This window comes from Phytophthora infestans, genomic scaffold, assembly GCF_000142945.1.
Source record: "Phytophthora infestans T30-4 supercont1.5 genomic scaffold, whole genome shotgun sequence".
NCBI lineage: Eukaryota > Oomycota > Peronosporomycetes > Peronosporales > Peronosporaceae > Phytophthora > Phytophthora infestans.
In genome coordinates, this window is record NW_003303754.1 from 2,503,361 (window position 1) to 2,526,666 (window position 23,306).

The window sequence follows — 23,306 nt, forward strand, 5'->3', positions numbered from 1 at the left end:
CTGATTATCCGGCTGCTACGGGCCTATCGTAAAGTATCAGTGGATCTCCGCGACCGCCCGCCAGTGACCGCACTGGACGTCCAGCATCACATAGATACGGGTCAGGCAGCCCCGAGCATGCTAAAGAGACGTCGGCAGGCTTAATCAGAGGACGCTATTGTCGACAACAACGTGGACAAGATGCTCGGAGCTGGTGTAACCGAAGAAGGCAACGGCGCGTGGGGATTCCCGGTTGTGTTAGTCAAGATCAAGAAGAAGGACGGTGAAGTGCGCTTTGTATCGACTATCGCGCACCAAACAAGGTAACTAAGAGAAATGTCTACCCGCTGCCACGCATTGACGAAAATCTGAAGACGCTGGGCGGCGCAAGCCTGTTTACGACGCTGGACCTGAGGTCGCATAGCTGGCAGATCGGCATGGCTCCGGAGGACAAGGACAAACGGCGTTCACCACCAAACGAGGGCTATATCGGTTTACTGGAATGCCCTTTGGCCTGATAAACGCCCCGTCTACATTCCAACGCATGATGAACGGCGTGCTTCGCGGATTAACCTGGCTCTCGTGCTTGGTGTACTTGGACGACATTGTAGTGTTCACGCGCGGTAACGTGGAGCAGCATGTGGTTGAGCTAGCCGTGGTGTTGGATCGACTCTCGGCCGCGGGACTCACACTGAGGCTAAAGAAATGCATGTTCGCCACTGAATCCATCGAATACTGCGGACATGAACTGAGCAGCAAAGGCGTGCGGCCTGTGCAACGACTGATAACGGCAGTGACGGAGTTCCCGCAACCAACTGACGCTATTGGGGTCAAACGGTTTGTGCATCTTGCAGGCTACTGTCGGAAGTTCATCTAGGCATTTGGTTCAATTGCGGCCCCGATGACACGCCTGCTGAAGAAGATCGTGACTGGGAATGGACGGAGGAGCAACAGGTCGCATTCAAAAGGATCAATGCGGCGTTAACAGCGAAGCCGTTACTCATCTACCTGAAAATTGCGCTTCCCTTTCGATTGGTTACGGACGCTAGCAAGGTGGGCTTGGCACCTGCCTGATGCAGGACCTTGGGCGTGGCTGGTAGCCCATAGCGTACGCCAGTAATGTGAATAGTGATACTGAGTCGAACTACTCGATCACGGAACTGGAATGCTTCGCAGTGGTGTGGTCGGTGAAGCTGTTCAGGCCGTAGCTGTACGGCAGAACGTTTACTATTGTTACGGATCACTCGGCGTGAAAATGGCTGATGACGACGGCGAATCTCGCTGGGAAACGGCACAGGTGTTGCAGGGGTACGAGTTTGATATTGTAGACACGCCAGGCACGACAAAAGTAGTGGCCGACGCTCTGTCAAGCGCGCCAGCAGCAGTACTGGTGGTAACAGGGCGACGACCAGCGAGACGACTGATACGTGGGACGAACGCGACAGAAGAAGAAGCGAAGATAGAGAGTGACGAAATGGCAATACACGCTTCGCACGAGTTGTGCGGCAGTGGCCAAGACAGCACGGAGAACAGGACGAGCAAGTCGAAGGCGGCAGCTACGTTTAACGCGCGGGTTAACCCAGCCACGGCATACCAGGCCACCACTGAGAGCGAACGTGTAAATTGGCCGACAGACCGACCGTTGACGAGAGCAGCTAGGCGACGGGTCGAGGCGCAGCGGCGGCAGCACGGAAGCCGGCACGGGACGACAGCGTCGAGGCTGGGACCGCAGAACCAGTTGTGTTGGTGGTGAGCGGCGATACGGCGACGACGAACGACAGTATGGCGGCAGAAAACGGTAGTACGGTGGTAGCAGAAGTCACGACGTCGGAAACTAACGCAACGAGTATGACAAGTGCGGTACCTACGACAAGTGTGAAATGTACGGCACTACGGAGAGGGCGAATAGACGCCGGCGAGAGTCGAAAAATCGCGGAACGACAGACGAACGGTACGGAACCGACAGTGGTGGCAAGTAGACTGAACGAGGGCGAAGAGACAGAACCGATGGAGCCCACACTGCAAGAAACTGACGACGAGATAATGACGGTTCAGCAGTACAGCAAGTTGGTACCGAAGCTTCTACAGGACGGTGAGTATCACGGTATGAAGGTGAAACATATGCACGGACTGGTGACAATCGATACCATTTATGGGAGGCGCGTGATACTGCCACCGTTGCTGTGGGCTGTAGTCTTTAAGGAGATGCACGGGTCTGTCTGGGCAGGACATTTGAGAGGACCGCACACATACGGACGTGTGTCGCAACTGTACTGGTGGCCACAGCTACTTCGAGGAGTGAACAAATGGGTGTCAAGAATGTGGGAGCCGGGAAGCGCGGCCTCGGGAGGTGATTTCGCCGCTCAGAAGCATTCGTGGTGGAGATGTCGGGGATCGCTGGGCATTGGACGTGGCGTGGCCGTTTCCAGTTGCCGACGGAGAGTAGCCTTTTGTGTGGCGGCACTCGACTACGTAACGAGATATGCGGTAGCGAAGTGCGCAAAGCAGCACACGGTCGAAAATGTGGCGTTTTTTCTGATAGAGGAGATCGTACTCAAGTTTGGAGCGTTCCGCGAATTGCTGACCGACGGTGCCCCGGAGATGACTGGCAAAGTCATCGAGCAGTTGGTGATGATGTTGCAAGCACGACAGGTCAATCCGGTGCCCTATCGTCCGCAACTAATTGGCCTGGTTGAACGCTTCCACCGTTCGTGGAAAGACTGTGTTGCTACACTTATGGCGAATGACAAGCAGAACGACTGGAATTTATGAGTTAAGCTCGCCGGGTACGCGTTCAATTCAGCGCGTCATTCGATTGTAGCACTGACGCTGAACGAGTTAATGATGGGGAGGCGGCTGCGGCCACCTAATGAGCTACTTAGACGGACAGCAGCAACGGAAGCAGGAGCATTGCTACCTTATCACAAATAGTTGATACAGGCGATGGAACGGAGTCACGGGTGTGCTCAGAACGCTCGGCGGAAGGAGCAGGCGCGACAGGCGCGCTATTACGACCTAAATGTTCGGCAGAAGCGAGTTTTCGGCGTTGGTGACTGAGTGTGGGTATACAGCCCGCCACGAGGTCCCTAAGCCACTAAATTTGTACACCCGTCGATGGGCCCCATGAAGATCGAGAAGGACACGGATTTTGAGAACTTTGTACTGCAAAGAGAGGATAAGAATGGTACGCCAGAGACGTTGATTACCCATGTGTCATTTCTGGCTAGCTATTCATATCCCGCCTCACTACGGGAGCAATTGGCCAAGGACTTAAACGCACAACTGCAATATGAAGATCAAGATGAAAGTGCAGGCGAGCATGGCGCGAAGACAGGAGCGCCTTTACGCGCAACAACGGGAGTTAGTGGTGCGACGGCAGTTCCGCGAAGTGCAAAACGGAGCCGAGGAGCAGTGAAAAATCCGAGAGGGACGCTCCACGCGAGTGACGGACTGGTGGAGACACGACGGAGACGACGGAGAAACCTGGCAGGGCACGTCATTAAGTACGAGCTCCGGGGAATTGCTGGTGGACGACACGAACACGAGCGAAAGTGGGTCTCTGTATGCGAGTACGAACGTCTCCATCAAGAAGGTAGGATCGTCGAAAACCCTACAGTTGGGGAAGTCGTGTAGCAAGTATGATACGGACGAGTTCGGTAAGGCGGCTACGTATTATGATACGGGCGAGTTCAGTGACGCGACCGAGTACGACCGCTCATTCACGGCGAACGATGATGCGCACGTGTACAATGGAGCGGACGTGACGAGTACGGTGACTCGTTTGACGAGTACGATAGGATGGGCGGAGGGCGAAACGGTGGCTGGGCAGAGCGCAGAAGTTGCCAGGAACGGACGGTACTGACGAAGTGTGGCATCTGGCTGCTGACGGTATTGAAGGACGGTAGGTACGTGCCTCCCGTATCCGAATTCGAAGGATACGGCGAGCACCCGGACGCGAGAAGACCAGAGACGGCAATTTTTTAAGATTAGCAGTGCAGGCATCACTCGGATATTAGTGGTGTCGGCATCTTTGAGATTAGCGGTGTCGGTCTCAACTTTAAGATTAGCGGTGTAGGCATCACTCGGAGATTAGTGGTGTCGGCATCTTTGAGATTGGACGATGTGCTGCTCGAGCTCAGTGGAGCGAGTGGTAGTGCACAAACAGACGGACGGACGGGTAACGCCTCGGTGGACGAGGACCAAGGACAGTCGGCGAGAAGTACAGACAGGGGGGAACGCAGTCTGCTGAAGGCTGCGTAGTAAGGCGGCGTCTGAGTGCGTGCCGAGCCCAAATGACTAAGTGGGCGACGCTGGAAACTTACTGAGCTGCGGCGGGTTCGAGTACATTTCATAGAGGACGTTATCTGTATATGGGTTGTAAACGGACAGTAATAAAGTAAGTGTGCGATCAGTGGATCACACGGCGGCGCGGTGAAGAGAGTTGTTCATCGTCGGCCATCCAGATCTTGGGCGCCATCAGCACTGGGCGACCAACCCCGGCGTGCAGGAGAGCAAAGACACGTTTCAGTGTGTTTGGCCTCCTCTTTCGCACGCGATTCTTCTGTTTTCTATCATTTAAAAGTTTAGATCCGGATTTCTACGAAATTATCTTTTGGTTGCTTTTGTTGTTGTAGGCTAGTGACTTCTGAGAAAAATTCACGACGTTTAGCGTGATCAGATCTAACTTGCGACGCTTCCACACTGCTTGAATATGTGCATCTACTGGTTCGCCACTAAAGTAATGAGTCATCATGGAATGGTAGCTCATAGTGATAGCGTTCGGAGCGGGTTTGTATCCGACCATCTTGGTCAACATCTCTTCGAGCGAGGTGGGACGATTCCTGTGTCACAAAAGTCGCGAACGATATTCTTTATAAAAACCCTCCCAAATGAAATCTGGCTGACCTCCCACTGACTAAATAGCAGAGAACCGTTGTGAATGAGGGGGTAGCCGTTGATTTACAATGACTTGAGCGATTGATATACACCGACGTCGAGAGGCTGCAAGAAGTGCGAGGTGTGTGCGGGGAGATCGAAGACGTACACATTGTTCTCCTCCCCGTACTTGACCGCTTTCAGTGAGATATGTGCAAATGGCCGTCGAGAATCAAAAGTTGTGGCCTAAAAGATGGAACATGCTTAATAAACCATCTGAATCATTATTGAAAATGTTTCGGTTACTGTTTAACGACTCCGATACTTGACACTTCGCGTTGGGGGGGGGGGCTTCATCAAACAATTGATCTTTCGACGAGCATCGCCAAACATGTACAACAGGGGATACCTACCGCGCTAATACATCCATGATGATAGCAACAGCGTTGAATGCTCGCCGATATGCATTTCGGGCATATCACACGCTCGTTGCAGTTGCCCTGAGCAGTGACACCCGTTTCAGCACAGTTCCAACCTGTGCCATAGCTACGCTGGCTCGTCCTCGAGATGGCGCTTCACGATTGCATCCGACAAGTTCTGAAAATGGTAGCTCAAATTCTCTTCGGTCGAACACTCCGCGCGTTTCACGTCCATTTGCCCCTTTCTATTCGATAGTACATCTAAATGCTTCTTCATCCACCGCTTAACTCATTTCATATTCGTAAAATCCTTGGGAACCGCCTTGATGCTTGTAGCAAGAGCGGCTTGGTGGACAAAACCGTGAAACATGGAGGTTCCACTGACACTCCACGAGCACAACGGTAATTATCGCTTCAAGAAGCCCTGCATCAGCTCCTTAGTCGATGTGCACGATATGGGGACCCCGTTGATCGTCGACTGGTACACACATCCACGCACTCTGAGACGGAGAGACTCCCTAGTTACGTTAAACTTCTTGGCTGCCATCACACCCAGGACAGCGCATACTGCAGACAAGTATAAATCTGCCTTGAAATTGGCAGGAACAGCTGTTTTGATGGACGGCATCACAAGGTTGGCGGGGCGTTTGCTGGTCGAGGAACGTTAAAATATGAGATGCGGGAGGGTTTCCTCTTTGCGTCCATGCCGCAGCATTTAGCTTAGAGTGGACCGACTGGTCAATAATGTGGAGCACCCGAAATGGGATTTGATGTAAACTTCGTATTTGACCAGAATATTGTCTAGTGTCCAACCCGGATACATGTATAAGGGCTTGGCGCACGCTCACGCTGTACAACATAGCAGCCGTCAAATAATCCATTGAAGGCCAAAAAATTATACTCACACCTCTGGATTGATATTCCTCTGGATGGTGCTAAAAGGTGGTGGTATCACTACATGGGAGATTGTCTGGGTAGTTTCATCCAATACGACGGGCTGATTTTCCCAACATTATTGGACATGGATTGTCGCCTCACTTCCGGCAAAGAGAGACGCGACGTATGCGGACACCACTTACAACAAAGCTGAGCGCCTAGCGCAGGGGTAATGTGGCTATGCGAAAACGTTATACATTTTATTACATTGGACATGGAAGATAGCTGACACGTTTAAGTTCAGGCCAAAAAAGCACTTCCGTGCCATTGGCTACTTGCGTTAAAGAAGGAGTCAAATGAAAATCTACAGAAGATTATGTTGCGATGGGTCACACAAGAGACCACCGGTAATTACTTGTACTACTTAAGTAGTACACACTACGTGTACATGTAGTAGTATTCAGTTCAAGGAGAACAGAGTGGTTTTCTCAGGGTTTCTGATACAGGTGAATTAACCATCAAATGAAATTTGATGAAATTTTGTTGATGCTATTGTGTTGTGGGATTATTCAAAACGGATAAGCATCTTTCAGTCTCTTCTCGAAAACGCCGTCTTTTAAGGGCATCTCTCTCTTCGTCCTCTTGAACAGTCCGGTGTTAAATTTGGCATTGCTCAAGGCATCGCGGGCTTCTTTAGTGAGCTGTTCCCACGTGATGAGGTGCTGGGTTTCGCCTTTGAGCTGCGTGAAACGCAGCCTCGGTCTCGGTTTTCCGTACCCCTTGTATGATTCAAGCTTCACGTTTGAGCCCTCAAGATACCGGCGCTCCAGAGGGGCTTTGGATTTGTGGCGACGGCCATAATTCAATGACACACCGAGAATTGTCGAATTGGCGAGTGCAGGGTCATCGATCCAGACAACGGCAGCTTCCCAGAAGTGACGACGCTGATATTTGGTGTTTCGACCTTTGGGAAGGTACCACGCATACATGATGGCCCACTTGTCCTCATACCAGGTCGAACGAGAATACACCTGAGAGCCCAACGGCGAGCCCTCGCACTCGCCATCCATTGGTCCACTTCCTTTGAGACCAGCACTTACGGACCCGTCAGCCTGCACGGCCGGATACGGGCGACAGCCGTACGAGACGTAGAGCTGAGGCTTGTATTTGACGGCGGCCACCTCCGAGTCGGTCGTTGGTTTGGGCTGCGCAAACGGTTTGACTTCGTCGTGGTTGATGTACGTGACTTCGGCATGCACGACGACCAGCGTCGCGATCGTAGCGATGACGAAAGCCCGCAGGTTCATACTGCTTAGAAATTGAGCCAGCGAAGACGTGCGTCCGAAGCGGAAAACTGATGAATGAACCTACCAGAACAAGACATGACGCCCTGCAATTCATTGAATGCACGATGCTAGGATGGAGGATTTGCTTAGCGTCACGTATTTTTACTATTGTACTCGTCAATGAACGTTGGACCAGATTATTTTAACATGCCATTTGAAAAGGCAAAACTTCTCGAGCTGGCACCAAAATAGAACAAGGAGCCTACGTAAATGTTCATTAGCATCTCGTGCATCTAGTGAGCTATTTGCGTCCTTACTAACATGTCTGAGCCAAGCACCTCGCAGCAAGAGCTGGCACCAGGCCAGAAGGATTACGTAGTACGGTGCTTAGACTTCATGTTCAAAGCTAAGGAAGATGGCCTCTTCAGAGGGCAGCGAACCCGGGACCTGGTTGCTGAGTGTCTACAGATAGCACACGGCACTGTTACGACTGTGACGAGCACCTACAGAGCCGACAATGAGACCAAGTTTGAGGTGCACATCAGCCATTTAGCGGTGTATGTTCCTTATCAGCTATTTAACGTTAACCTCTATTATTGTATATGTGAAATCAACGCGGAAGGAAGCGTGATTACGACCCAGCAGAGCGAAGGATAAGGTGCCTGTTTAAATAAATATTTGTTTTTTCCTTGCACTCAAATCGTTACAATCGTAATCGGATTTACTGCTGCTCAGTTGCGTACTTTCTTGTACTTTCTTGCGCAAATCCATGTGGTTTTGGGAGTTGCCCAATCAAATGACCGCCTCAAAGGCAACCCGTTTCCCGTAAATCTGGGGCATCTGGAAAAAGTTTAAAAATAGTCTTGTAGCGCAAAAACGACTGCGAATCAGCTAATTCATACCACATTTTTTAAATCTACGCCCGATTTTACCCCTTATATCTAACTGGTGCTATAGGATTTGGGTTGCTGAATCTTCATAACAGATGGCTACATTTAGGTCCAAGGAGTACAATAAAACTTGAACCGTTACCGTATTTTTTGACATGAATAATCCTCATTGTACAGATCCAGAGCTGTACCATTTCAAGGATACCTCCATCGTTTTGGTATGGCTAATGTTTTGGGATACATGTATTAAATACCACTCCAAAGAGAATTCTGTATTAAATTACGGTACAGTACCGTACCGGTAATGCTGGGGATCATTATTGATGACGCTTTAAAAGGATCATGGCCTGTTCGTTTCTTTCAATACACACAGTACATAATCACATCGTGTTACTGTATCTTGCTGCCAACGTCTTGCTGCAGCATTCTATTGTGTTCCTTTTTTTCGGTACCTGTCTATATTTGCTTCGTTATGGTTGGCTTGATTCTATAGGTCTCTGATTAAAGCAACCAGGTAACCAACCCCAGGCCCTTTCTTTTATTTCATACATGTAGTCTATGAAAATACAAATATTTTTAAAAATACATGTGCTGTTTAAGAAATAAAGAGAAACTGAAACATTTGTTGCCTTCTACAAGACATAACTGGTAAAATTGTAGCTGACCCTTAAAGAGCGAGCTGCTAAAAAGAAGCCGGAAATCTGATCGCGAATTCATGTTTTCCAAGATCAGAACTGATTACTGATCCAAAGAAGGCTCTTTCAAAAAAGGGTATTTTCAAAGTGTCTTTGAACGTCACAGAGCACGTGAAGTTCACTCTCCAGCCTGCAGATCCTCCAGTGGAGAGTGTAGTCACAAAAACGTATCCGACTTGTCAGTGGGCGGAGAATCTACAGAAGCCCCCCTTGATAAGTGTAGGGGGCCGTCTGATAAATTTTCATCGGAAAATCACAGCGATCTTGTGATTTGTCAAACGTATATGATCCAATATTAAGGGCCCTTATTCACGGGGGCTTCTGTACCACTTCACACCATGCAACAATACTGTCGACCAATCTTTCCCAAGCCCCTCGGAATTGCCTGTCCAACGGCTGGAAATCATTGATAAACCAATCAAGGTTACACAGTGAATGATTTATGACTCTAGTTAACGACCTCTATTTTGGATGATCTAGTACACGAGAGAATGGGAAACCAATTCTATGAGTTTATTAGCATCACTATTTGGGGTATCACGGTCGAGAGGATTGTCTGACGTGGTATCGAAAACCCGAATTTCTAGATAATCCTCTCGTCTGTGATATTTAATGCTGTTCAGGAGCGATCAAATGATCACAAACTGGATTTTTTACTATCCAGATTTACCAAATCGTTTAGGGAGCTAAAATAACTGTCCGGATGCTATTTGTGGCTGTGCAAGTGTTTAATGTGCCCTTATCTCCATGGCTACAGTACATATTTCAAAAAATACTTCGAAGTGCACCAATACGGGGATCTTAATACATGTAGGCCAAAACTTAAGGGGGGCGGCACAAACTTGGGCTTGTACAGTATTTGATTGTCTACACATGAGCATTGTTCCAGACCCAAACGCCCAATTTAAAAAAAGATACAGCTCATCCCATTTAGTGATACCCTCTGAAATTGGCTTACAAATCAAGTCAAACTTTCCATAATTCTCTACGTACCCAATAGTTTACGGAATCCATAAATATCGTTCTTTAGAGTTTGTGAGCTATTTCGTTCTGGTCTATCGAAGTGCGCCAGCAATGACATTTGCTGTTTGCGTCCTCGCTTCTTACCATGTTCGTCCTTAAAAGCATATCGCTTGAAGCCCACGCACGGCACTTGACGGAATTTCCATCGCACCCGCGTGGATAAATAGCTTTGTCATTCACTTTTGCCAACGTTGAGTTCAGCCGGGGGTCGCTTCACCGTCCATCGCGCGTCCGTCCTCGTTCCTTTGTGCGTCACGGGTGACTTGGAAAATGAGCTCGTATTGACTGAGCCTCGGTGTGAATATCCGGAACCGCGATTACGAACTGTACACTGTATGCTGCTCCTGCTCTTCAGGTACACTGTACCTTAAACGTGGTACACCTGTGGAAAGCGATAACTCTAGAGAGCGATGCACTATCAGTAACATGAGGGGGTTAACGCAGTTGGCAGGGAAAATAGCCTAATAAAATCAAGTGCTGCTCATCTCAAATATCTGAAAATATCTGCTAATATTCTGATCCAAGACTCTCGACTATGCAGCTATTAATACAATGCAGTGAGAGGAAACTGGCATGCATTAGAAATCCAGTTAATGGTCGGTGCCACCGAAATCTCAAGGAAGAAAGTTCAAGAGCGTTTCGAAGAGGCCGTTGCTATTCTGACCACACTTGCGCTTTCCTTCGTTACTAGCCCTTTAAATGGTGCGTGTCCTTCATACTACATAGTATTAATAGCACGGTGCATGGAGAGCATTCCCAGTCTCCAACCGAAGCCTCGAAGTCGCCAGGATGCGGAACAATTCCAAGCGGAAATCGCGCGCAGTTGTAGACGCCCCCGTTTCCCCTAAAAGTAGCATCAACTATGTCCCCGTCCTCGACGGGATCGACGCAAGTGCGCTCTCCTGGTCGTCTCACGCGCATACGTCGCAAGTTCCGATCTTAGACGTCGAGGACGGAGGATCTGCCACGTACAACTTGGACGGTAGCGTGCATACCGTCGCAGCTACTGAAGAATTTGAGCCGCCGCCACATCGACCGCTTCCTCCAGGTCCTCTACAGCGGCTTTTACGGTCATGGATGGTGTTACGATGGAAACTCTCGCGGAAAATCTTCTCCACTACAGTGCCAGTTCTAACCTCAGTAGCTAATTTGAAGCTTGGCGACGTGTTAATAACGTTTCCTATCGTTGCTGGAGCTATCGCGTACACTGTATTACAAGCAAAGACAAACGATGTTCCAGGTACTGGGACGCCGTCTTCTATTGCGTTGGCAGTAGTCTTTGGCTTCGCTGTTCGAAATAACTCCATACTACTGATAGTCACGGGTATTCCCTTCGAACGCGCTCTCTTCTATCACAAATTGGCAGCTTTTGCTACAATTATAATCGCAAGTCTTCACGGATTTACTCATCTATCAAGAGACGAACAGAGATTTAGCAATGTCCAGGTAATCAGTGGGAGTGGCGCTTTTATCGCGTTGGTATCGATGTCTCTACTGTCTTTAAGCTGCATTCGACGAAGATTCTTCGAGTTCTTTCTTCGAGTCCATTGGGTACTCTTTATCGCAGTGATAACGTGTGCGATTATCCATGGTGCAGTGTATGTCATGGTTGGAGTAGCCCCCTGGGCCATCGACATGGTGTATCGTCTAGCGTATCGTTCTCGTATCTATGCTCACGGCTCCGTTAGGAGTGCGAACAAAGGTGTTATTGCACGTAACCAGCTCTCCATTTGTGCTCTTCCTGGGAATATCACAAGAGTTCAGTTCCCTCGAGTACGTCAAGACACAGGCGAGACATTCGCCTATGAACCTGGTCAATACGCGTTCCTTTGTATCCCTTCTATCTCGTACTTTCAATGGCATCCCTTTACAATAGCGTCGTCACCACACGAAGCCATGGTGACGTTCTATATCAAGGCAGTAGGAGACTGGACGACCAAGCTTTTGACTGTTGCTCTTAAGCGCGAAGCGAGCGCCATGAGACTCGACGGCCCTTCGACGTTCGATCTGCTGGTGGACGGTCCATACGGAAAACTCGCGCTCGATTTGTCGACTCCCACGGTGTATTCTCACGTGGTTTTACTCGCCGGAGGGATCGGTATGACTCCCATGCGATCAATAGTAAATTGGCTACATCACGAGTGCTATTATCGAAGTCGTGGGGTCATCCCTCACGTGCGATTTATCTGGTCAGTTAAAGAGAAGGAGACGATCTCAAGTTTACTTGCAAGAGACGAACGGAGACGGGATAGCTGTCTTGAAGTGGATGAGGTGGCGTCCTACTTTCCTCATATTTTATCCCACCCGAGGAACACGAATCAACCCACTGATGCCTTCGTAAGTGAGGTCTATTTAACGCGAGATATCTTGGACGACGAAGCTCAAGATCTCCCAGAACTGAGCAACTGCCTGCACATTGGAGCTCGACCTGATGCCATCGCAATTCTACGAGAAATGGGAGAAGAAGCCAAGAACAGTGGCAAAGATCGAGTCGCGGTCTTGGTGTGTGGGCCGTCCGCTCTTATCGACGATGTGCATTACGCCAGTACCAGACTTGCCAGAGAACTGAAAGTCCACTTCGATGTACATCGAGAAGTATTCGAGCTCTAGTTTTTTTTTGTTGTTGCCGTAAATAATGCGATCGAAGAGAAGATCTTATCATCTAAACACGTATCTATATCTGAGTGTGCGCAATAGAGCGCCTGTCAGCGCTGGACTGGAAGACGTTGTAGGACAGTCCCTTCTCGTCCAGTTCGCCAGCGAAGAGAAGAGCAAGAGAAGTACGTCTATCGACCAGTGGGTTTTAATTCTCAAAGACAGCGTATTGTCGGACTCTGTTCTTGGGATGGTATGCTAGCAACACAGGCGGGCATATTCCACGCGTTCACGTCCGTATAAGAGTTATCTTCAGCCCAAATTCTACTGTCCTTGTTGGATGACTACAGAAAATAGAACTTGTGCAAGCAAAATAAGAAACATGATCACAAAATCACCAGGTTTGACACCGAATTCGACAGTAAAGTATGAAACTGGCTTGGAGAACAGCATACGTGAGCTTCTCCATTTTGCAAGCGATGGCTCGGGGATCTCAGCTTCACTTGCACTACATAAACATGTATTAAACGCGTAGAAACTTGTTGTTGCTTCTGCTGACGAACAATTTTCTTGCAATAGAACACTATTTTCGTGGCTAACAGTAAACAGGGTACTAATTTCAAATGAAGTGTTCGTATATTTTCCATTTTTCTCAATTTCAACACTTCGTTTTCCAAATGAAGTGTTCGTAAACTCCTCGCAGACTCAATTTGAAATGGCCCTCAATCGAGACTTTATTAAAACACAAATGTAAAAATAGGTTTTGATCCTTCCAATGAACTTAGCGTATTCGTACTTTCGCTGCGATGATAAAGACTGCGGCGACGGCGTCCCACCCGGGACCAGACCTCGGAAAAAAAATAATTGCGGAGCTGCAATTATTGTGTTTTGTTTATAATAATAGGTATTATTGCCATCAACAGAATCCAGTACAGTAATATATTCCAGAAATTATTGCAATACAATAATGGGTCAGAAGAAAAAGTCACCCCAACCAACTCTCGGTTCAGCGGTTCAAGCAAACCCGGAGCCGCACGACGGTTCGAAGACGGTTTGTATATGCATAAGAATGCTGAGTGGCTCTGCAAGCTTCGTTTAACCTTAGCCGCAGCAGACACTTACTACTCACTTTAAAACTTGAACCATGGTGGCGAGCCGTGACCTCAGCGCCTTCTTCTTCGAGCCTTAAAGCGAAGGGCTTCATCGGTGCAAGCTTTGCGGCACGGATTGAAAGCAACTTTCCGGCACAGGGTACTCTAACCTTCTCTCACACCTGGGAGCCGCCACGAGGACTTTCGTGCTCAGTACGACACCCACCATCACAATTTTGAGCGCCCGCTTGAAGCTTTCGGCTTCGTGTCCGAGGAAACATCCCACCGCTACCACTGGTTGCGGTGGGTTGTCGAGAGGAGCATGCCGCTGAGCGAGGTGGGCGACGAGCGAACCAGGGCCATGGCCAAGTGGAGTGCAACCAATTCCAAGGCGGTCAAGGCCGGCATTATTACGGTGGCGTCAAAACTGGGCTCTGTAATCGAGGAAGAGATGGAAAACGAGATCGATATAATGTACGACGGCTGGACGCATGGCACATTGCACTACGTTGCGGTTTACGGGCCCTATGTCGTCGGCGATCGGCTTCGACGCACGCTACTGACGCTTTCGCCCCTCGACGGGGGGGGGGGGGGTCAAGATGCAAACGCTCACATTGATCTTTACCAGAACGTGCTGGCGGCTTATAACAAAACCGTTGATATGATCGTGTTCATGGTTGCTTATAACTGCAACACCAACCGCAGTATCGCTACCATACTCGGCGTCCCATTGGTCGGCTGTGCATCCCATCGATTTAACCTGGCGGTTAAAAAGTTCTCAACAGAGCACGAATCACTGTTACAAAAGGTTAACAACCTCATGCAACAGTTACGTTACCCAAATAACGCCGCGCAACTTTCCAAGCTCATCCCCCTTTTCGCCAAGACGCGCAATGTGACGCGCTGGTTTTCTACCTACGAGATGCTGAAGCGCTACGTCAAGCTCAGAGCGCACGTCCGCCAGAGTGAAGCTGTCGAAGACTCCCTTCCGTCTACCAGCGAGCACAAGAAATTGTGCGCTTTGTTGGTGCACTTGACCAAGCTGGACAGTGTGTGCAAGCGTCTGCAGAGCGACACGACCAGTATGGGCGAGGTACGTATTCTTTTTGACTCGATTCTTTTGGGCTACCCTATTATGGGGGAATACCTAAAAACCAACTCAGAATTGTCCATTCGCCCATTTTTGAAAATGGTCTGGTGAAGGTCGGCGCTGGGTAGAAGCTGTCGGCTGCCGAAACCGCGGCGCTCAAGCGGTTCGAGGACCAGCAATCGACACAACGTCGATCGGAGACTGGACGCAAGCGCAAGCAGCGCGAGGACAACTACGCTGCGCAGATCATACAGCAAAACGGCCCGAAGAGACGCGCAGGTGGTGCTGTGTACACTGCTCTAGCTGCGCAGGTACCGCCGACATCGAATGCGTGTGAGCGCTTGTTTTCCGAGGCCAAGTACGTCCTTACGCCGCAGCGTAGCAGCACGCTTCCAGTCCACTTCGAAATGCTCGCCTTCCTACGTGCCAACAAGGACATGTGGAGTGTGACAAGTCTTCTTTAGGTAAGCTGAGATGGTGTTTTCATTAATGCCTGTAATGAAGATATTGCCAATAATTGCGCCGTAGTTATTGTGTGTTTTCTTGTGTATTGCCGTGATTATTATGGTAACGCCGGAGCGCCAATTTAATATGCTACTGTATTGTCCGAGGTCTGCCCGGGACAGCATAATCACCATCACCCTTTTCAAGTTTCCAGAGCACATGCAGACCTTGTGACACGTTTCAATGTTACCATTCAGCTCATTGGCGATAAAAGGGCTTCGTTTTCACGCGCATCTGCTTCGTTCAAAGTTTCTAGAAGTAGTTTCTATCGCAGGGCTACCGGTAAGGTCACCGTCGCCGCGAAACCTGGGCGTAAAACTGCGCTGGCGTAGGCAGCTGAAGAAGGAACTGTCGAGATTATTCTGTGTCGGTCTTGCCGAGGCATTTGCATGACCGACTACGAGCTTCGTATACTGGCTCGTGAGGTTCCGAATGCTGACAGTGTGCCAGTGAACGACACATTTCCAAAGGCAAAATGGCCTTTAAAGCTTGTTCGTCGTCATGGTGACCAGATGAGTCGGAAGAAAGCCCAATTTCTAAACATCAGGCGCTATAATATGTCTACAGAAAAGCGTATTAGGTCTTTTCACAATGAATTAGATAGCGTAATAAAAATCATTTCGGACCATTTCAAGTGTGTGACTGCGACGAAACTGGATTCTGACCTCAAGGACGGAAATCACCGCGTGTGATATGTGCCAAGGGGATGCGAGCGAATACTACGCGCTCAAACGATCGGGACAACATGTCCGTAATGGTCGGTGATAGTGCATCGGGTGATCATATTTCGTCAATTTTCATCTTTCCAGGGAAGCAACGTCAACCCGACTGGATGGTTGGCTGATTACAAGACTCTGCGTGCACTGTGACATAGTCTTCAGACATTCGCGGATTCTTGTTCTTGCATCGGTTAAAGTTCTTCAATGAGCAGATGAAGAAGAAATGAGTAACTCGACCGGTTCTGCTAATATTGGATGGTCATTTTTCGCACGTAAAAGAGCCTGTTTTACGGTACTCTGTACAAAGCAAGATCCATATATTTCACACACAAGTCAATTTACGCATCCTCTTGACGACACTGTGTTTTCTTCGTTAAAACACAACTTTGAAGAGCTGTTGTCTAACTTTCCGCTACGATTTGGACGTCCTCATGCCACTAAGTTTGACCTTGCTGGATTGATGAGCGAAGGTTGACAAGGTGTAGAGCTCACTGAGCACGTCAAGTTGGAAGGGACCGTCTTCGAGAAGAACTTTATCAAGGCGTACAAGAACACAGGTATATTTCCTCTCTCGAAAGACACAATGTTGGGACGAATGTGGGTAGCGAACCGGTTCTAAACCAGCTACCGCATATGAAATTTGTTCTTTATCGACTTGAGCTAAATGACCACCAGAAGCACAAGCTGCAAAGAGAAGGTATTTTAGCTGATGCAATTTTGGCAGTGCTCATGGGATTACAGCAAGTCGTTCAGCATACATCCGGCGTGCAGGCATCTAAGCGGAAACACACATATTTAGAGGGAGATTTTGAAAAATCTGCAGCGCCTGTGACCCCCCCCCCAGTCGCGCCTGCTGTAGCGAATCCAAATGCTACAGAAGAAGCACCACTATCGAGGGAGCCCATCCCGGAGAAGCTGGATTTGGAATCGCTGGGACAGTAGCGGTGTGAGCACTGAAACCACTGTGGGTAACGGCGTGGGTGAGTTTCACAATGATTTCTTCGTGGCCACCCTGCGCGTTAAAACGCTGTTTGGTAAGGTACTAACGGACGACGTGAGCGTGGTAGCAACGCCGAGTGGAAGATTTCTTAGAAGGTGGCCACGAAGACGACGAGGATCAGTTGGAGCCTGAAAAAGATGGTGCGGCTGTGAGAGCAAGGTTGAGTCTGACATTAACTTCGATGATGGGAGTGAGGAGATCCAGGACAGCGACACCATAATGCGTGAATTGGTACGGAAGGAAAGTTTCTTCTCTGCGACAACGCAAGGCCGGAGCCATCGTGGACGCAGCAGGTGCTCGCAGATTGGGCACCACTTCGCTGTAAAACCGCTCAACCAATGCAAAAATCTATTGCACAATAAAACTTAGGCGTAAACAGCATTTTGACAGCGTGCTCGACGCCCACACCCTCCGCAAGCGCCACCGCGCTGGCCCCCAGCGAGATGTAGACTCCCACCTGCTTGAGAAGATCGACGCGTACAAGGGGTGGCACGTGGATGCAACCGTCACGGGGCCATTGTACTAGACAAGCCGAGCGTGAAGAGGTACTGCTAGACAGTTTTGACCACCTGCAACCACCCGATGACAATCGGTGCCAATCTGAGCCCATCCAGTGCCCACCAGCGACCATCTCATAGAGAGCCAGCTTTTGCAATCATGTGATGATTGACCACGGGTGTACGTATAACCGGAAAGTGAATTGGTCGAGTAGTTCGACGTCACAATACAGTGTTGTCGCCAGTCTGTGGAGCGCTGACGGACGCGAGTTCTTGAGGTGTCAAGGGCTTCAGCTGTGCTGTACGCTGAAAAATTACGCTTCATTTCTCAAGTTGCTGCTGCCACTGCTACCGCTTCTACTCAATCGAGTTGAGGCTTGTGACTTTGGTTGCGCTGTATCTTTCATGTTGACACTCAGACGACAAGCACGCATTCAGCGCCATCGAAAGAAACTTCGTCAGTGCACAACCGTTCACGTGAATGGAATGTATTACATGCACATCTTAAGGTACCTATACCGAAGGCACCGCAGCTTCTGGCTGTCCACAACGCCTGGTGAGGTCGCGCCAGAAAACACCTCTGAGGCCAGAAGCACGTAAATGCCACAGTTGTAGCTGTCTGTCTGGATGCCGAAGTCCGCGTCATAGAATCCAACGTGATAGCGTTCGGCTCGGTCTGGGAGGAGCGCTTTCAACAGTTTCGCTTTCGCTCGTATTCCCACCTTGTACGTAGACTGCATAGGGTTATAGCACCTCACTTCTCCCGTCGCAAGGTTTATCATCGTGCCGTTCTTAATCCAATCGAGGTGACGTGACGCAGGAACGCACGGTGAACCTGGTACTCACGCTCAGTCTTTGCATAAACCAAGAGGGGGGCGATAGCTCGTAGCTGATTCTTTTGCCAGGACGAAAAGACGTAGTCGGGCGAGGAGATCTGCTCACGGATGTACTTGATGACGTGAAATTGGCAGAGGAGGATCGTACCTGAAGTCAACGCCGCTTGTAGCACTGGCATCTCAGTGAAGTCCTTGTCTATCATGACGCACTCTGGGGCCAACCAGGATTGTAAGTCTTGAACGCTTCGATCGCGGTCATCAGCGTCACGGCGCGCTCGTTCTGTAGAAAGGCATGTTGAACGAACTGTCCTTTGCCATATGCGTCGTGAGCGATGAACGAGAGGATTGTATAGCGAGACGTGTTGGTCCCGTGGGTTGCGTCATTGAGCATCACTTCTGAGAAGTGCTCGAACATGGCGCGCATGGGACATGTCTGGAGCGTGATACATGTTGCGATTTTATGCGACAACATCAATCGGTAGAACGTGAGTGCGCAAACCTACTTTACTGTATATGCGGCAATCTGGTCAACATACCTTGTCGCCTGCTTCTCCGCAAACACACGGCCGACGTTACCTAGATCGGCACTAAAGTCAAACATGATCTTCTTCAAGCGCTGCGCGGTGGTAGAGAAGCCGTTCGACACCTTTTTCAGTCCACATACGATGTTGTGTACGTCTCGTATCGTCGTCTCGCGATCTGAATGCTCGTGGATGTATGCGAGGATGCTCTCCTTCTTGGCACCCGCTTTATGGAGCTCCTTGATCGTCGCGACCACACTCGAAGGCTGAACAGTGCGAACCGAGGCGTACTGACGGTAGTTGTCCTCAGCGAGAGTGTGGTTGTGCGTCAGCTTAGCACTTGTGATACGAATCGCGAATCTTGGATCGTTGTTACTCGCGTTAATGGCGCGAACGCATGCATTTATATGGGCCAATATATACACATGCTAGGTAAGTCGGAAGCCCATACGTGACCATCTCGATGGTCTAGTGACCACATGAACCATCTCAGGTGGTCTGAGATGAACCATTAAATTCCACACAATCTCCAGTGGTTCGAAGAGAGACGTACCTGTGCACGACACTTCATCGTGCGCGACTCTTGTCTAAGACGTTTTCCCTTGCTGTGTGACTTAAATGTTCCAGCATGCGTGCAGATCAGCGTCTTGTTGTACTGCTTCCATTCTACAGTAATCAGCGCCGCGATCGATTTCGTCTGCGTGATCTTTCGGTTGCGGCCCTCAACTGTGTTGACGGTGCGGATGCAAAGGTTCTGGGGTGCACAGCACCCAGCGTATACTCACCACTGATCATATCTCGAGCTGTATTGACAGTACCTGGAAGGAGCGCGACGAATACTCCTCCAAATAGTCATGGAAGGCCTTCCACGAGTCGAACTGAGTTTGTTCGAGAGGAGATGCCACTGTACTATCCGATGGCAGAGTATGGCTGTCCGACTGTGCGCCAGCAGCCTCCGAGCTTGTACGTGATCCCGCGGTCTAGAAATGACTGACTTTCCTTCCACGCGAAGCCTGGGAGGCAACGCACCAGCTCTCGCTGCCGTTTTTACAGGTCTCGCTCCCACTACCTTCACTTGCTCCATCAGGCTGCCGCCGCTTTCGGGCTTCGCGGCCGCGAAGCTCCATGATCGCCCCGAGCGAAACCACTTCTCTGCTAACCGTGTACCAGATCGAGGAATGAGTGGTATGTACGATACGTTGTATACATTATACCTCGTACGGCTGAGCACGTGCGCAAAATCAGGTGAGCATGGAGGGGTTAGGTCTGTGCAGCGAGCCCTAGACGGTCACTCCAACCACTCTCCCAAAACAAATGTACCCCTGGTTTTGTCAAATGTTTCCGGAAGTGGGATCTCCTGCCGACGATATAAATCGCTCAGAGCACTACGGTGGACGTTGCGAGTACTCACGCCCACGATTTTTCGCCTTTCCAAGAGAAAAGACTCGCACTAAGTCAATGGGAAGCGCTTCAAAATGAATCGCTCCAGTAGCAATAAAAAAAGCAGACGACCCTTGCTTTTTGGTCTCTACAATCCACGTTAAAGTATCGCGGAGGCTGCCTCGACATGCTTGCAGGGGTTTTGGCGCAATAAAAGCGTCTCGAACATCCTTGGCTGTCACCTTGCGACTCTCTCTATCACAACCTAGTGTACTAATGCGTGTACAGCGCAATGGATGCATCACGTCTCTCTTCGAGCAAGCAGGTGCTGCAGATGACTAGATCCTGTACTGCTCTAAGTGTCTTTCCCCGACATTGCCGCCGTACCAGCACCAAGCCCCACGGCCGCTGGTACTAGCGGCAGGATTAAGAGAGCTGAACGATGAGAATTCTTGGCGTTTGGTACCACCCAACAGCTCGCACTCGATTCTTGACACCCCAAAGAGGTAGCCTTTCGACGACACCTAAGGAAGCTGCATCAACGTCTTCTGAACGAGATGGCCTTACCGCTGGAGTGCATTGACAATGATGTGAGGCGCGACAGTCTCTCATTGTGCTGCTTTGGATTGTGTCGATCGGTTTATGGCGAATAACAGGGAGGTCTTTGCGTCAGACAGCCGGCCCACGCAATCATAGCTAACGCATTCTAATATGATGGTTTTACATAAACCAAGATACTTGAGGTCACAGTAATTGTAGTCAAAATATAAAATGCCGCCCAATACCGTACGATTTCAAACAAAGTCTTATAGGGGGGGGGGGTAACACTACACGTCACCGGCATAGCTTAAGCTCGTTAACCTCGCACTATGCCGGAAATTAACAGAAAATGTGCAATATATACAACCTGCTAGTGTATACTTTGGGGGCGCATTTGCTTAAGTTAATATGACCCGGAATAGCTCCGGGATTCCATCCCGAGGAGTGGACGTGTATACACTAGGCCGGATCCGGGCAGTGCCGATAGTCAGCCTACGAATCTACGACAATTTGCAGCCCGAAAATTCATTCTTCGTTTGATCTTTTCTCTTAAAATATTATATTCTTTGGCAACCAGATTACAAAGTATAGAGGTATTAGCTTATCAATAAAGATAATAATTTTATTTTTTTAGGTTGATACAACTAAGTAGCGTACTCAATTTAAATTTGCATTTTCTATTTATCTATTTATACTATTAGATTAAAAATGCGCTTTTGGTGAAGATTGACGATCTGTGCGATTAGTACCTAATCAAGAGCTAACATCTTATCTCGATCGCGGCGGGGCTCCGCTTGCTCCCCGTCGCCGACCTCCGCTTCGCTGGGATGGCTCCAGTATAGAAAGAAAATTCTTTATTGTACTTGTACTCCGCGCGCCCCCTACCTACGTTTGAGGTAGGACATCGGAGATGGCTACACCTATCCTGTCATGGAAGCATCGTTCTTCAAAAAAATTATGGCGACTGTCCTGACGATTATGACTTTCACGGTCACAGCGATAGCTGCAGCTCGTCTCTCACTGGGCAAAACGTAATGATTTAGCCAGATACAGACGGGCCGAATTTTCGCTCTAAAACAACTTTTGAAAATCAATGCGTTAATGTGATGGCTCAGGAATCTTCCTTTACCAGTGAGCTGTTGTCGGTTCATTTGCACGATGCAGCAAGATCCAACGCACCGCCACTGGAGTGGTCTGAGCAGAACAAGAAATAACGTAGAGCTGGCTGAGAAGAAACGGAGCACCACCTCGTAACGAAGCCGATCGGTTGATCAGATATTACTTAGGAATTGGTGGCAGACTTATGATGATGCATACCCTGTCCACTCATTCAAATGCCCTTTTTATAATAGCATGCCTAGAAATAGGTCATACCACTGCGAACTACCTCCGCAAAACTATTAATAAGCGGGAGTGGTTTCAGGAAAACTTTTTGCTTTTTTTCGACGACACTTTAAACTCACATTTTGTCACTATGATCTTGAAATTTGGCTGAAAAGGTGTACACAAAAACTACTACTACAGTAATGTTACGTAGCAGTAATTCTGTAAGCTTACAAGGACTTCACACGTGTCTTTTTGTTACTTTTTTCCAACCCACCCTAACTTATAGCTGCAAAATCGCTAGAATTTCTTGTCATCTGACACAATACAAACGATGATTGAAAGAAAACCATGTTGTTTGTTACGAGATCGCACTGTGGAATTATTCAAAAGGATAAGAAGCATTCAGTCTTTTCTCAAAAATACCGTCTTTTAAGGGCATCTCTCTCGTCAGCCTCTTGAAAAGTCCGGTGTTATATTCGGCCTCGCTCAAGGCATCACGTGCTTCATCAGTGAGCTGTTCCCAAGAAATGAGGTCATGGGTCTCGCCTTTAAGCTGCGTGTACCGCAGTCTCGGCCTCGGTCCTCCAAACCCCTTGTAAGACTCGAGCTTGACGTGTGAGCCATCAATGTACTTGGCTTCCAGAGGGAATCTGTACTCGAGGTGAAAGCCATAATTCAGTGACACACCGAGAAGCGTCGAATTGGCTGCAGGGCCATCGATCCAGACGACCGCAGCTTCCCAGGAGTGACGATGCTGAAAGCCAACGGTTCGACCTTTCGGAAGGTACCAAGCATACATGATCGCCCAACTGTCCTTGTACCAGGTTGGCCGAGAATACACCTGAGATCCCAGAGGCGAGCCCTCGTACTCGCCATCCATTGGTCCACTCCCTCTAAGCGCAGTACTCACCGATCCGTCAGCCTGCACGGCGGGATACGGGCGGCAACCGTAAGAGACGTAGAGGTCTGGCTTGTATTTGACGGCGGCCTTTGCCGCGTCGGTCGTAGGCTTGGGCTGGGCGAACGGTTTGACTTCGTCATGGTTGATGTAGATGCCTTCGGCATGCACGACGACCAGCGCCGCGATCGTAGCAATGACGAAAGCACGCAAGTTCATGGTGCTTAGAGAATGAGCCGGCGAAGACGTGCGTCCGAAGCGGAAAA

At 49.3% G+C, this 23,306-nt stretch overlaps 3 protein-coding genes and 1 pseudogene across 3 annotated transcripts; 2 read left to right on the forward strand and 2 right to left on the reverse strand.

Annotated features, from left to right (window-relative positions):
- Positions 1–6,718: 6,718 nt before the first annotated feature.
- Positions 6,719–7,478, reverse strand: PITG_04248 (NPP1-like protein; the record flags this gene model as incomplete). Its single annotated transcript, XM_002905863.1, has 1 exon — positions 6,719–7,478. The coding sequence occupies one exon, from the start codon at positions 7,454–7,456 to the stop codon at positions 6,719–6,721; it is 738 nt and encodes a 245-aa protein (XP_002905909.1).
- Positions 7,479–7,756: 278 nt separating this feature from the next.
- On the forward strand, positions 7,757–8,459 carry PITG_04249 (uncharacterized protein; the record flags this gene model as incomplete). Its single annotated transcript, XM_002905864.1, has 2 exons — positions 7,757–7,992; positions 8,435–8,459. The coding sequence occupies 2 exons, from the start codon at positions 7,757–7,759 to the stop codon at positions 8,457–8,459; spliced, it is 261 nt and encodes an 86-aa protein (XP_002905910.1).
- Positions 8,460–10,832: 2,373 nt separating this feature from the next.
- On the forward strand, positions 10,833–12,653 carry PITG_04250 (ferric reductase, putative; the record flags this gene model as incomplete). The annotated part of the gene is made up of 1 exon (XM_002905865.1): positions 10,833–12,653. The coding sequence occupies one exon, from the start codon at positions 10,833–10,835 to the stop codon at positions 12,651–12,653; it is 1,821 nt and encodes a 606-aa protein (XP_002905911.1).
- Positions 12,654–22,527: 9,874 nt separating this feature from the next.
- Positions 22,528–23,259, reverse strand: PITG_04251 (annotated as a pseudogene; the record flags this gene model as incomplete).
- Positions 23,260–23,306: the final 47 nt, after the last annotated feature.